Source organism: Vidua chalybeata, chromosome 2 (genome assembly GCF_026979565.1).
Source record: "Vidua chalybeata isolate OUT-0048 chromosome 2, bVidCha1 merged haplotype, whole genome shotgun sequence".
Lineage (NCBI taxonomy): Eukaryota > Metazoa > Chordata > Aves > Passeriformes > Viduidae > Vidua > Vidua chalybeata.
Genome location: NC_071531.1, coordinates 343,602 through 358,331, shown reverse-complemented (window position 1 = coordinate 358,331; position 14,730 = coordinate 343,602). Strand labels below are relative to the sequence as shown.

Sequence of the window (14,730 nt, the reverse complement as noted above, 5' to 3'; positions counted from 1 at the left end):
AAAACCTTGGTGTAGAACACATCTGGTAATACTATTATTTGGGCTGTAAGAAGCATTTAGTATCTAGACTTGGGTTTTGTTGTCTTCACTCACGAAGTTAAATATTAATGAATTTATTAATATTGCAAGGGAGCTTGCTGCATTAAAGCCCAATGAAGGGAGCAGTGAAACTTGTGTGTTTGTAACCATATTTTGACTTGTAAATCTGTTCCACACGTGGGGCCAGGCTCAGATTCTGCATCTACCACTCAGTTCCATCCTTACAGATGCCCCAGGTGATTTTATCTCAGCTGAGAACCTTCACCCCATCCTGGCTGGCTCTGCAGAGCTAAGCACAGCCTTGTGAGGGTGCTCCTTAATTCCTGAGAGGATTCCCAGGATGCTCCCTGCCTAGGTTTCCTCACTCCTGTTTTTGCATCACTTCAGTGCTCTGTACTGTGTTTTTTCTGGGAAGCTGGAAGCATGAGGCTTTCACAGGACACAAAGCTGAGTCATGGGATGGTTAAACTGGAACCAAACCAGTACAAGGGAGCTCAGGTCTCACAGAGCAAGCTGGGCAAAAGTACAGCCCATGTAAGCAGTTAGCCATGGAATCATGGAAGGGTTTGGGTTAGAGGGACCTCAGTGCCCACCCAGTGCCACCCTGCCATGGCAGGGACACCTCCCACTGTGCCAGGCTGCTCCAGCCCCAGTGTCCAGCCTGGCCTTGGGCACTGCCAGGGATCCAGGGGCAGCCCCAGCTGCTCTGGGCACCTGTGCCAGGGCCTGCCCACCCTGCCAGTAACCATGTGAAGTGAAGATCTTTGTGGAATGTAGGCTCTGTGGTTGGAGTTTGTACCACATGGGATGGATCTGGGAGGAGGGGAGGGAGGCAGGACACACAGAGCTCTCCCTTCGCTGGGCACGTGAGAACTGCAATGCTGAAGAACAGTTTCCTAAACTGAATGGCAGAACTGGGAAAACTCCAGGAGGGCACCGCTGCTCTGGGACTGCTCCTTCCCTGGCGTGGCACGCCCTGAAGGTTCTGTGTGTCCATCCCTGACCTTGGTGCGCAGCCCTGGCAGAGCCAGGAGCGCTCGGCAGCGCCCACGGGTGCTGGTGGGAGCCGTGGCTGTCCTGGCTGAGCTGTGCTCTATGGGTGTGACCTGGCCTCTGTATCCGCAGCCCCCGGAGCTGGAGCAGCTGGGCAGGGTGGTGGAGCTGGACAGTGACATGGCAGACGTCACCCAGGAGCCAGCCCAGGAGCCCTTGGCAGAGGACGCCCTGGCCGAGGAGCAGGAGGCGGTGCCGGCGTCCACGCACATCGCATCCACGCAGGGCATCAACCCCTACGTCCTGCAGGTCAGTGTCCTGCCCTGCTCCTCTCCAGCATGCATTTGCCTCCCCGAGGGTGTTCACACACCAGCCTGTAATGCTCAGTGCATCCCATGGAGTGGGATTGAGCTCACACACCACATCTCTGTTCTGGGGAAAGCCCCACACGTGGAGAGCTCAGTGCTGACATGGAACACCTTAAAGCCAGAGCTCAGTTTGTAGAACTCTGGCCTGTGGGCACTGGGATAAGCTGAACTGATACCAGAGCAGCTGCCTTGGGCCCCTTCTGCCTTGGTAGAAAAAAAGGTTTTGGGGTAACTAGTCTTGATTTGGGGCTTGGTGTTGATGCTTTTATTTCACAGTAGCACAGAAGATTTGGGTTAGGAAAAAACATAAAGCCCATCTCATCCCACCCTGCCATGGCAGGGACACCTCCCACTGTGCCAGGCTGCTCCAGCCCCAGTGTCCAACCTGACCCTGGGCACTGCCAGGGATCCAGGGGCAGCCCCAGCTGCTCTGGCAATTCCATCCCAGCCCCTGCCCACCCTGCCAGGCAACAATTCCCAATTCCCAATCTCCCATCCAGCCCTGCCCTCTGGCACTGGGAGCCATTCCCTGGCTCCTGTCCCTCCAGCCCTTTGTAATTTTTGTGGAAGGACAGAACCTTGAACACTTTTGGGCTTCTACCTGTAATGACAAATAGACCAGAAGTTATTCCTTAAGCTGACAAACAGCAGACAGAGCTAAGATCTAAAAAATCAGGATCATTGTGGATGTCACCCCCATCCCCAAAGAGTCCTGTACACTGATTTTAAAGTATTTGTAAAACCTCATCCATCAGGCAACAAGCCTGAGCTGTCCCTCCACTTGGAATGTTTGCAGCACGGCTGTTTTGTTTGGTCATGTGCTGCATGTAGGAGTTTTTTTTGGGTGGGAAGAGCTATTTTGATGAGCTTATTGAGCTGCTACTGTGGGAGGGATTGCTGATGTTCTGGTTTGGCTTCCCACATCCTCAGATCATGAAAGCTTCCTTGCTTGCTGATGACGACGACCTGGATTTGATCCTGGATTATCCTGGGAAGCAGCCTGTCAAGATGGATGCTTCCCAAGAGATCTGCTCCCCAAGGCTTCCCATTTCAAAATCACAAGGACAGAAGAGACACTCAGGTATGGTGAGAATCCACAGATTGTGTGAAGAAAGGTGAATTTTAACATGAGCAGGCAAAATCCTGGCATCTGCAGCAGTTCCTTCCTGCCACTCCTTCCTTCTCTCTTCATTCATTCCCTGCTCCAGCACGAGCCCTGCCCTGATACTCCAGCGCCTGGAGCACCTCCTCACCTCCTCTGAAGCTTGCACTGATTTTTTAACTTATTTTTTTCTTTTCATGTTTTTTTTCTGCTTCTAAGATCTCCCAGAGGCACCAACTTTGCAGCTTGGTTTGGAGATGGCCTTTGGTGGGTCTGCTGCACAGGGCAGCCCCTAGCAGATTCCTCCACTGCCCAAAGCTTGCCCCTTGCACTCAGTGCACCCATAAGTGGTGCTCAATATCCATAGGGATATTGAGGAATACCTCTGGGAACAAGCAGGAAGGTGCTCCCTGATGGAGGAAACCCATTCATTCAGATCTGTTCATCAATTCAAAGCCCACGTGGCTGGCAGGGACAGCCCTGAGGTGTGTGTGGGGCCAGCGTGAGCCCTGCTGATCCGTGTGCCACCCCACTGCTGTTCTGATGTCCTGATTCCGACATGAAATCAGGGACTCCTTTGGGAATGGCCCAGTTTGGGGTGGGGCTGCGCCTTTCCCGTTCCTGGGAACACCCCACGTGTTCCTGTGGGCAGTGCTGGAGGGTCAGTGGGACTCAGCACTGCCTACAGTCACACTTAGCTCCGTGTTCCCATCACGCCATCCAGACATTTGCCACTGGCTGTTCTGGGAATTCCTGAAATCCTTTCAAAGCCCAGAAATGCCCTCTGAAATGCAGGTACCCTTCCACTGACATATTCTTCCTGCTTCTCCCCGTCAGCTGCTGGGCTGCTGCAATCCAAGTTTGCCAATGTACTTTTCCAAGCACCGAGTGCTGCTGTGGCAGATGCCAAGGGCCCGAGGACTTTGGGCAGTCCCCCCTCTGCTGCGTCTCCGCTGGCCTCGGCGTTCGCGGTGCCCGCGGCGGTGCCCGAGGTGCAGGTGAGGACGGTGGGGGCGCGCAGGCAGCGCGGGCTCGTCCCTCTGGAGAGGTCCATCACCTATGGAAAAGGGAAGCTCCTGATGGACATGGGACTCTTCGTGGGCCGCTCCTTCCGTGTTGGCTGGGGACCCAACTGGACGCTGGCCAATTGCGGAGATCAGTTGAGTGGCTCGAGTGAAGTGGAAGATGCTCAGTTTGAGCCCGTGGAATACGGATTCCTGCCGACTCCTGTGGCTCCCAAATCGTGAGTAGTGCTTTCCTTCAGTGGATGCGACATGCTCGCTCTTGGTGGCTGGCAGAATCCTGGTTGTGGGTCGCTGTTCCTTCTGACATGCAGGAGTGGTGTTAGCCATGGAGATCTCCTCATGGCCCTTCTCTACAAAAATGTCTCTGTCAAATCCTGGAATAGCATAGTAAGAGGATTTGGTTTTTCTTTTTTATCAAACAAATAGCACTGTCACCCAGCACAAGGTTAAAGAGAAGGTTCAGTGTTATTATCCAGAAAGCTTCCAATCTCTTGGTTCTCCCTGAGGATATCTGCCCTACCTGAGGAAGTTCTAGTTCAGCTTCTCAGTTCCCAGACACCTTCATACTGCCTGTGCACCCAGCAGCACATGGGCCGTTAGGATATCCATACCTGAACTAGACTGGAATGTAGCCCAGTCCCACCATGTCAGCGCTCCAGAAAGCTTGTCTGGATGTTCTCCAGCATATGTGAAGTGCTGAGGAATGAGCTGGGGTGAAGGTGTGCTTGGCTGCCTCTGCAGAGTTCAGTGAGTCACAGTTTATTCTCCAAATCACAGAAGGTTTGGGTTCAGAGACTTAAATACCATCTTGTTCCAACCCACTGCTGTGGCCAGGGACACCTTCCACTACCCCAGGCTGTTCAGGGTCCCAAAGCCTGGCTCCAAATCCCAGACTCACCAAAATCTTCATGCCTTGGGTCATGTTTTACTGTTGTGTTAACTAGGACAAGCTGCAGCATGAGCTGCAGAACTTTTGCTACCTGATCTATCTCCTCTTTTCCTCCAGACTCACAGAATCCCCTTTCAAAGTTCACGTGGAAAAGTTGAGCCTGGAACAATGGAAGATGGACAGAGACAAGGAGCTGTATCTCACCCCTCTGGAGATAAAGCTGAAGCACAGCACTGTCCATATGGATGAGCCCTGTCCTCTCCTGGCCCCCAACCCTGGAGTCTCTGCTATCCATGACTATGCTGACTGGGCCAGGAAAGCATCCGAGGATCCCACTGTGGCAGAGAGTGAGTACAGAATGATCTCTCTCACAGAATGGTTTAGGTTGGAAAAGCCCTCCCAGCCCATGGAATGCCAGCTGTGCCCCATGCCCACCTCGTCCCCAGCCCAGAGCTCTGAGTGCCACCTCCAGGGGACACCTGCAGGGATGGGCACTGCAAAGCTCCCTGGGCAGCCCCACAGTGGGGGACAGTGAACCCTCCAGAGTTATCCTCACATGAGCCCCTCTGAGTTCTGTGCCTCCACTCGTGACGCTGGGTGTGTGTCCCCACAGCCATTGTGAAGCACTGGTGCTTGGCCTGGACGCTATGTGAGGCCATCTGGGGCAAGCTGAAGGAGCTGGAGGCCAGCCTGGAGGAGCCCAGCGAGTACGTGCTGGCGCTGGAGCGGCGCAGGGCGTTCTCGCGGTGGCTGTCGGAGACGGCGGCCGGGCGCATCGAGGAGGAGGTGGCCCTGGCCCGGCACGGCAGCCACGTCGAGGCCGTGTTCAGCTGCCTCACGGGCAAGAGGATCGGCGAGGCCTGCAGGCTGGCACAGCAGGCAGGTGAGCACCCCAGGCTGCTGGGCACTGCCCAGGCTCCCCAGGGAATGGGCACGGCCCCGAGGCTGCCAGAGCTCCAGGAGCCTTTGGACAGCGCTGCCAGGGGTGCCCAGGGTGGGGTTGGTGGGGGTCTGGGCAGGGCAGGGGTGGCACTGGGGGGGTCCCTGGGGGTCCCTGCAGCTCAGGGTATTCTGTGATTCTGTAAGGTTCCTAAATCTCAACTTTTGTGTAGAGGAGGAAGGACATGCACAAAGAGTTTAAACTTAAGAGAGCTCACAGTCATTGGCTGCTCTGCATGTGGAATGTTCCCCTGTCAGTGACCACAAAATCGTGGAATGGGCTGGGTTGGAAGGGACTTTAAAGCCCATCCAGTCCCACCCCCTGCTGTGGGCACTAGCTCCCTCCACTATCCCAGGTAGCTCCAAGCCCCATCCAGCCTGGCCTTGAAGATTGGGTAGGGGCTGCTGCTGGACCCCCTGGTCCCCTTCACTCTGGCTCTGTCAGCTACCCCCAGTTAGGAAGTGCTGCTGGAGTGCATTTGGAACTGGGAGTTTTCATAGTCTCTCCTTTGAATTTTTAATGAATGATCTTTTTAATTGAGCTTCTATGCAGACATTTTATATTTGAGTTAAAAATGTGTATTTTCAGAGCTTTATGGCAGGTTTTATCCCTGTCTTTTATACCACGTGTTTATGGACTAGTTTATTTTGTAAGAAACATTGGAGTGGTGGCCTCTCCATTTCTGGGAGTGTTCCATGCTCCAGTGGATGGGGCTTGGAGCAACTGACCTAGTGGAAGGTGTCCCTGCCCACGGCAGGGGCTGGAAGGGGATGAGCTTTAGGATCCCTCCCAGCCCAAAGCCTTGTGGGGCTCTGAGGCGTGCAGTTCCCCCGAGATGTGCAGTTCCCCCGAGGTGTGCAGCTCCCCGAGATGTGCAGTTCCCCCGAGATGTGCAGTTCCCCGAGGTGTGCAGTTCCCCCGAGGTGTGCAGCTCCCCGAGATGTGCAGCTCCCCCGAGGTGTGCAGCTCCCTGAGATGTGCAGTTCCCCCGAGGCGTGCAGTTCCCCGAGGCGTGCAGTTCCCCGAGGTGTGCAGTTCCCCCGAGATGTGCAGTTCCCCCGAGGTGTGCAGTTCCCCCGAGGTGTGCAGTTCCCCGAGGTGTGCAGTTCCCCGAGGTGTGCAGTTCCCCCGAGGTGTGCAGTTCCCCTGAGATGTGCAGTTCCCCGAGGTGTGCAGTTCCCCGAGGTGTGCAGTTCCCCTGAGATGTGCAGCTCCCCGAGGTGTGCAGTTCCCCCGAGGTGTGCAGCTCCCCCGAGGTGTGCAGCTCCCCTAGGTGTGCAGTTCCCCTAGGTGTGCAGTTCCCCCGAGGTGTGCAGTTCCCCCGAGGTGTGCAGCTCCCCGAGGTGTGCAGCTCCCCGAGGTGTGCAGCTCCCCGGTGTCCCTGCAGGTGACCACCGGCTGGCGCTGCTGCTGTCGCAGCTGGCCGGGAGCCAGCCCGTGCGGGACCTGCTGACGCTGCAGCTGGTGGACTGGCACCGCCTGCACAGCGACCGCTTCATCCAGGAGGAGCGGCTGCGCCTCTTCGCCCTGCTCGCGGGCAAGCCGGTAAGGACGGCCCGGCCAGCAGCCGCTGGTGAAGTCCAGGGCAAGGAAGCACAAAGGGCCCTTGCACGCTAGCCACAGATGTTTCGTTCAGCGGCCTGGTGAGATGTTGAGGGCCCAAAAGCCAGACTCGTGGGGAGAGTCCGGGTCCCTGTGCCTCCAGGGGCAGGGGCTGCACAGTGGCATGGGGGCAGCACAAAGGTGAGGGCCAGTGGGGGAATAGGGAAGGAGTGGCTGAGGGACACAGGGAAAGGGAAGGAGCCAATGGGGTCTGACAGCTTTTGAGGGAAGCTTCTTGTGTCTCCCTAGCCCAGGCAATGCCTCTCAGGGTCCCCACAGCTCCCTGTTTCCATATTATTAAGAAAGCTTCTCTGAAGGATCAACTGAATCAACACAAAATGACAAAAACAATCAAAAGCGCCCCTAAGACAATTTTCAAAATGCAAACAATCCTGGGCCCCAAGTGTCCAAACAGATTTTCTGGAATGTCTTAGAGCTGGCAAGAGGCATGGCAGAGTTTTCTTAGCATGGTTTAGCAGGAAACTGAGTCAGGAGAAGGTTTCTTCACCAGGGGCTGCTTCTCTGCCACCTGTGGCAGTGTTGTTGGCTGTGATAGGTTCTATACAAGGTGTGCCTGTTGGAAACTCCACATAGAAATCATTAACTTTTAAGAAAAAGATGGTTACTTCAGGGAAACTTTCCTTTCTTGCCCTCCCAACCACCCCCTCTCTGAGCCTTGCCAGGCAGCCACGGGCACTGCAGGGAGGGGCTCCTCTCCCAGAGCCACGTCCTGCTGCCACACGCAGGCACCAGGCGTGGCTGAGCAGGGTTTGTGGCACCAGGTGTGGCAGCTCTCCGAGAGGATCAGCGTCAACGTGTGCTCGCTGCTGGACTGGAAGCGCTGCGTGGCCGTGCACCTGTGGTACCTGCTGCCCCCCACGGCCTCCATCTCCAAGGCTCTGGCCATGTACGAGTCGGCCTTTCAGGTGGGTCGCTCCCTCCTGCCAAAAGGAGCCCTTCAGGGTGCTCCTGCCTCTCTGGTGCTGCATGGAGGCTCCTGTGAGCAGCCGGGAATTGCTGAACGTGGGATTGAGTATAGGGTGTGGGGGGAATGGCTTCCCACTGCCAGAGGGCAGGTTAGGTGGGATCCTGGGAAGGAATTCCTCCTTGGGAGGGTGGCCTGGCCCTGGCACAGGGTGCCCAGAGAAGCTGTGGGTGCTCCTGGATCCCTGAAAGCATCCCAAGCCAGGGTGGACAGGGCTTGGAGCAGCCTGGGACAGTGGAAGGTGTCCCGATGCTAGGGGGTGGAGCTGGATGATCTTTAAGGTCCTTCCAACCCAAACCATTCTGTGATTCTATAGAATCATAAATTCTGTGGAGAAAACCCCTTTTTTTGGAGTGTTTCTAGGCTAGACAAAAACAGCTAGACAAAACTAGGGACAGTGGCCAACAGCAGGAAGACCCTTTTGAGGCAGGCAGCCTGTTTTCCCACTGGGGTCATTAATCCTCAGCTGCCTTGTGCAGCAGCCCATGGTGCCCCACACCCAGTGTGTGCCCCCTCAGCCCCCCCAGACAGTGTCCCACACCCTGTGGCTCCATGCATTATGCACAGCCCTGTGTGTTGCTGCAGAGCTCCCAGCTCTGTGTGCAGCAGGACAAAGGGTTCTGCTGAAAAACGTGTTCAATCATTTAACTACAGCCAGCTCAGCCCTCCATGCTCAGGGCAGCCTAAGCACAGCAGCAGGTCTGGAAAGTTGTCACTGATGTTTGCTTCAGTATTTAGTGTGCACAGTGTTGAGCACTTTTGAACACCCAGCAGTAGTGAAAGTTCGTGGTTGGTTGTTCTGGCTGACTCGGTGTGTCCAGTGCTGCTCGTGGCTGCCCAGACCCTGCTTAGCTACAGAGAGAAGGCTCCCTGGGATGCACCCACTTCATTCCATCAAGGCCTGGTTTTCCAGCTACAGAAGCCTTTGGGAATACAGGCTGTGTGTGAGAGCTGGCTGTACCTCCAGGCAGTGGTTTTTAAGAGCTCGGTGTGAGACATGAACCTGCCCAAGCATTTTGGGTTCAGGTTTTTCATGTTGGTCCATAGTTCTGGGGAGGTTCCAGCTGCAGGTGCAGAAGGAGTCTCCTGAGCCTCCTGAGCTGTGGAATTCAGTTTTGTTCAGAATACTATCTTCAAACTTACTGTTGGAACTATCTCCCTAGAACACCTCAGAGTGTGAAAAATACGCCTGCTGTCCTCTGCCTCCCTACCTGGAAGATTCTGGGTATGTCATTGAGGAAGATGACAGTGGTGGAAGGCCCCTGAGAGATGTCTGCTTCCATTTGTTAAAGCTCTACAGTGACAGGTAAGTGGGCAAAGAGTACAGTAAGTATTTAGAAAAGTCATGATCAGTCAGTGACTTCCTGAGTTCACCAGCCAGGGGTATGAAATCAGCCTGAACCTCTTAGAGCAGTCCGAAATCAGCCCCACATACACCCCTGACAGAAGGTGGTGTCACCTGGGGATGGTAGAGATGGGGAACTGTTGGAACCCAGGGCAATGGGGAACCTAAAGCTTTGGGGCACATCTGTGGGGGTTTAGATGCTTTCTGTGTCTGAAGAGTGCAGGAAGGCTTCTCTGTAGCTGCTTTTTTAGAAGGCAGTGAGAGATCTGCAGGGGAGCACGTACAGAGGAAAAGGAGTGACAGTCTGGGTGCAAATCATAAGGATTTTAGCAGTAAATACTGTTAATTTTCTTCTTAAAAAAGAAAACCAAACCCCACACGGATGTAAATCACAAACGTGGAGGTGGGTGAAGGGAGGGGATTGGATTTGGTTTTGTGGGCACAATCAGCTCTCCCAGTTACCAGTTTTCCTCTGCAGGTCCTATGAGCTTGACCAGCTGCTGGATCCCAGGAGTGTGACCTCTGACCCGCTGGATTTCCGCCTCAGCTGGCACCTGTGGGAGGTGCTCCGGGCCCTGAACTACTGCCACCTGTCCCAGCAGAGCTGGGGGGTGCTCAACACCAGTTATGCTGCCCAGCTGGAGAGCGAGGGGCTGTGGGAATGGGCCGTGTTCGTGATGCTGCACGAGCCTGACACGCAGTGAGTGACCCTGTGTGACTGTCCTGGGCTGGGCATGCCCTGAGTGACCCTGTGTGACTGTCCTGGGCTGGGCACACAGTGAGTGACCCTGTGTGACTGTCCTGGGCACACCATGAGTGACCCTGTGTGACTGTCCTGGGCACACCATGAGTGACCCTGTGTGACTGTCCTGGGCACACCATGAGTGACCCTGTGTGACTGTCCTGGGCTGGGCACGCAGTGAGTGACCCTGTGTGACTGTCCTGGGCTGGGCATGCCCTGAGTGACCCTGTGTGACTGTCCTGGGCTGGGCACGCAGTGACAGACCCTGTGTGACTGTCCTGGGCACACCATGAGTGACCCTGTGTGACTGTCCTGGGCTGGGCACGCAGTGACAGACCCTGTGTGACTGTCCTGGGCTGGGCACACAGTGACAGACCCTGTGTGACTGTCCTGGGCTGGGCACACAGTGACAGACCCTGTGTGACTGTCCTGGGCTGGGCACACCCTGAGTGACCCTGTGTGACTGTCCTGGGCCCACTGTGAGTGACCCTGTGTGACTGTCCTGGGCTGGACATGCTGTGAGTGACCCTGTGTGACTGTCCTGGGCACACCATGAGTGACCCTGTGTGACTGTCCTGGGCACACCGTGAGTGACCCCGTGTGACTGTCCTGGGCACACCGTGAGTGACCCCGTGTGACTGTCCTGGGCACACTGTGAGTGACCCTGTGTGACTGTCCTGGGCACACCATGAGTGACCCTGTGTGACTGTCCTGGGCTGGGCACGCAGTGAGTGACCCTGTGTGACTGTCCTGGGCTGGGCATGCCCTGAGTGACCCTGTGTGACTGTCCTGGGCTGGGCACGCAGTGACAGACCCTGTGTGACTGTCCTGGGCACACCATGAGTGACCCTGTGTGACTGTCCTGGGCTGGGCACACTGTGAGTGACCCTGTGTGACTGTCCTGGGCACACTGTGAGTGACCCTGTGTGACTGTCCTGGGCTGGGCATGCCCTGAGTGACCCTGTGTGACTGTCGTGGGCTGGGCACACAGTGACAGACCCTGTGTGACTGTCCTGGGCTGGGCACGCAGTGACAGACCCTGTGTGACTGTCCTGGGCTGGGCATGCCCTGAGTGACCCTGTGTGACTGTCCTGGGCACACCATGAGTGACCCTGTGTGACTGTCCTGGGCTGGGCACACTGTGAGTGACCCTGTGTGACTGTCCTGGGCTGGGCACGCAGTGACAGACCCTGTGTGACTGTCCTGGGCTGGGCACACAGTGACAGACCCTGTGTGACTGTCCTGGGCTGGGCACACCCTGAGTGACCCTGTGTGACTGTCCTGGGCCCACTGTGAGTGACCCTGTGTGACTGTCCTGGGCTGGACATGCTGTGAGTGACCCTGTGTGACTGTCCTGGGCACACCATGAGTGACCCTGTGAGACTGTCCTGTGCCTTGAAACAACATGGGGTGAGTTCTAAAGACCTGTGGTTGTAGTGGCTTCTCCCACACAGAACTGTGCACCTGGAGGGTTTTGTGCCACTTGGGAAAATCCCTGAATCCCAGACTGGTGTGGAGTGGGAGGGGCCCTGGAAGCCCATCTCCTCCAGTGTCTGCTCCTTGTGTGAGTGGCAGGAGGCAGAGCTGGTGTGGGTGACAGGCTCCCTCCCTCTGTGTCCCCAGTGTCCGGGAGAAGGCCGTGCGGGAGCTGCTGAGCCGGCACTGCGCCCTGGCCGAGAGCCCCGAGTCCTGGGCCAAGGAGACCTTCCTGACACAGCGCCTCTGCGTGCCCCCACGCTGGATCCACGAGGCCAAGGCGGTTCGGGCCAGGATGGAGGGTGACAAGCACAAAGAGGCCCTTTTCCTGTTCAAGGCTGGCCACTGGAACCAGTGCCACAAGCTGGTAGTCAGGCACTTGGCCTCAGGTGGGTCTTGCTGCTCCTCTTGCATCCTGTCCTTTGAGCAGCACTCAAAGGCATGGCAGGAGTAGGAGTGGGATCCCCTCTGCTCTGCAGCCAGGCTGGGAGAGCTGGGGGTGCTCACCTGGAGAGGAGAAGGCTCCAGGGAGAGCCCAGAGCCCCTTCCAGGGCCTGAAGAGCTGCAGAGGGACCAGGGACAAGTGGAAGGGGGTGGGATTGGATGTTATTTAAGGTCCCTCCCAACCCAAACCAGTGATTCCAAGCAAGGGGTGGCCAGTGAAGGGATCAGAGGGCCTGGCAGTTCCAAACCAGCTCTCCCTGGATAGCTGGTGTGGTGCTTTTCCTGGGCAAAGAGGGAAGCAGGGCAGTGCTTTCCCTGCTGCACAGCCCCACCTTCCTGGAGCACAGGGGCCTCTGGGAGCCAGGGCAGCGGTGGCCTTGCTGTTCCTGATCTGTGCGTGTCCCTGCTGTGTGAGACGAGGTGGCCTCTGTTGCTCTCCTGTTGTCTCCAGATGCAATTATCAACGAGAACTACAAGTACCTGAAAGGATTCCTGGAGGACCTGGCGCCTCCGGAGCGCAGCGCGCTCATCCAGGACTGGGAGCTGGCGGGGCTGGTCTACCTCGACTACATCCGTGTCAACGAGATGCTGGACAGGATTCAGCAGGTATGGCAGCTGCCTGCCCTGTGCCTTGGGAGCTCGCATGCAGTCTGCATTGAGGCTCTTCCTGGCTCTTGAGGGGGAGTTGGTGCTTCTCTGTGGCAGGCACTTCAAATTGAACATGGGGCATCTCTAAAACTGGGCTTTGCTATCTGCTGTCACAGCAAGGGGTGGGCTGTGCCCTGCAGATGTGGGTGTGAGATAGTGACAAGTGAAAGGGATGGGACAAACCCAGCAGTCTCCGTGTCCGTTCCCCACATTCCTGTCCAAGCTTCCCCTTTCCCTGCTCTGGTGTGAATTCAGGCAGGTTTTGGTGTTGTGTCACCTGGTGGGTGAGTTTGGCTGTGGCTGTGCTGCCTTGGAGCTGACTCGTGCTTGTTTCCAGCTGGATGTTTCCACCTACGAGCTGGAGCGGTTACACACCAAAGTGACGTCCCTGTGCAACAGGATAGAGCAGCTGCAGTGCCACACGGCCAAGGACCGCCTGGCTCAGTCGGGTATGGTGACACCCTGTCCACAGCTCCCTGGGACAGCCACACCTGGCTGACACCCGGGCAGCACCTGTATCCCAGACATTTAGGTTGGAAAAGACCTTTCAGATTGAATCCAACCCATTCCCCAGCACTGCCAAGGCCACCACTGTCCCCAAGTGTCACATCCACACAGCTGCGAAATCCCTCCAGGGATGGGGACTCCACCACCTCCCGGGGCAGCTGTGGAAGGGCTGCACAGCCCTGTCTGGGAAGGAATTTTCTCAGTATCTGACCTGAGCCTCCCCTGGCCCGGCCTGAGGCCATTCCCTCTCCTCCTGCCCCTGTCCCCTGGGAACAGAGCCCAACCCACCCTGGGCCTCCTCTTCTGCAGGCTGAGCCTCCTCAACCCTTTGGGGGAAAGAATTTTTCCCCAATATCCAACCTAAACCTGTACTGGCACAGCCTGTGTCCTCTCCCCCTGCGGCTGCACTGCCTGTGCTGAGGGAGGTCCGCATGCCTTCACTGCCGAACGGCCCCCGGCCCCTGGGTTTGCTCTGGAGCGCTCCCGGGGCAGAGCGCACGCAGAGCCGCTGTCCCTGCTCTTGCAGACATGGCGAAGCGCGTGGCCAACGTGCTGCGGGTGGTGCTGAGCCTGCAGCAGGGCCCGGAGGCGGGCCCCGAGCCCGCGGAGCCGCGCGTGCCCCTGCGGCTGCTGGCCCCGCACATCGGCCGCCTGCCCATGCCCGAGGACTACGCGCTGGAGGAGCTGCGCGGCCTCACCCAGGCCTACCTGCGCGAGCTGGCCCTGGCCGCGCACTGACCGCTGCCGGCCACCCCGCCCGGCCCGGCCCGGCCAGCGCTCACCCAGGACTCGCTGCGGGACGAGCAGCCGGGGCAGAGCTGCCCGCCGGGAAACGCTCCGCGCCCGTCGCGGGCTCCCGCCCCGGCACCGCCCCGCGCGCACGGAAGGTCTTCATGCATGAGGAGTATCGAAAGGTTTTTATCAAAAAAAAATATAAATAAATGCTCTAGATTATTTTCCTGTCTTTTTGAAAACCACAAATAAAATGTTTATAGTACTCCCACGGGTTCCTTTGCTTTTTAAGGCAGGGGTTTGGGTTTGTAGGTGTGTGTTCTTTGCTGTGTCACCCCGGGGTGGTTGGACTGGGTGAGCAGGGGGAAAGGACAGCCCTGGAATGTCTGATAAATCCCACCTTGCCTTTGGTGGTGATCAGGGTAGGCTCCTTCAGAATCTTGGGAGGAAACATCACTGGTCTCCAGGACGGAGTGTGGGGAACCCAAGCTAAACCAGATTGTGGTTTGGTACTAAAAGGGGCTTGTGTAGAAGCTAGAGATGGACAGGACACAGGGAATGGCTCCCAGTGCCAGAGGGCAGGGCTGGATGGGAGATTGGGAATTGGGAAGTGTTCCCTGGCAGGGTGGGCAGGGGCTGGGATGGAATTCCCAGAGCAGCTGGGGCTGCCCCTGGATCCCTGGCAGTGCCCAAGGCCAGGTTGGACACTGGGGCTGGAGCAGCCTGGCACAGTGGGAGGTGTCTCTGTCCCTGGCCGGTGGCACGTTCAGGTGACACTGGCTGTGTGCAGGGGCCGGGTCACTGTGGCTTTGCCTCCTTCCATTACTGTAATTGGGCCTGAGCAGCCCCGGCCCGGGCGGGACGGGCTGGGATGAATAATTCACCGCCTGGAA

General features: G+C 57.1%; 1 protein-coding gene across 4 annotated transcripts in view; it reads left to right on the top strand.

Annotated features, from left to right (window-relative positions):
- NUP98 (nucleoporin 98 and 96 precursor) overlaps window positions 1-14,102 on the top strand; it is a 36,955-nt gene extending 22,853 nt beyond the window's left edge. For all 4 annotated transcript variants that reach the window (XM_053934193.1, XM_053934192.1, XM_053934194.1 and 1 more), the window contains 13 exons: window positions 1,165-1,341; window positions 2,331-2,481; window positions 3,340-3,745; window positions 4,534-4,763; window positions 5,030-5,299; window positions 6,744-6,901; window positions 7,741-7,884; window positions 9,107-9,249; window positions 9,767-9,988; window positions 11,654-11,895; window positions 12,402-12,556; window positions 12,936-13,047; window positions 13,632-14,102. In XM_053934193.1, the coding sequence (XP_053790168.1) occupies window positions 1,165-1,341; window positions 2,331-2,481; window positions 3,340-3,745; window positions 4,534-4,763; window positions 5,030-5,299; window positions 6,744-6,901; window positions 7,741-7,884; window positions 9,107-9,249; window positions 9,767-9,988; window positions 11,654-11,895; window positions 12,402-12,556; window positions 12,936-13,047; window positions 13,632-13,843 (2,622 nt within the window). In that variant the 3' untranslated portion in view covers window positions 13,844-14,102. The remainder of the gene's footprint in view (window positions 1-1,164; window positions 1,342-2,330; window positions 2,482-3,339; window positions 3,746-4,533; window positions 4,764-5,029; window positions 5,300-6,743; window positions 6,902-7,740; window positions 7,885-9,106; window positions 9,250-9,766; window positions 9,989-11,653; window positions 11,896-12,401; window positions 12,557-12,935; window positions 13,048-13,631) is intronic.
- The last annotated feature ends 628 nt before the right edge of the window (window positions 14,103-14,730 follow it).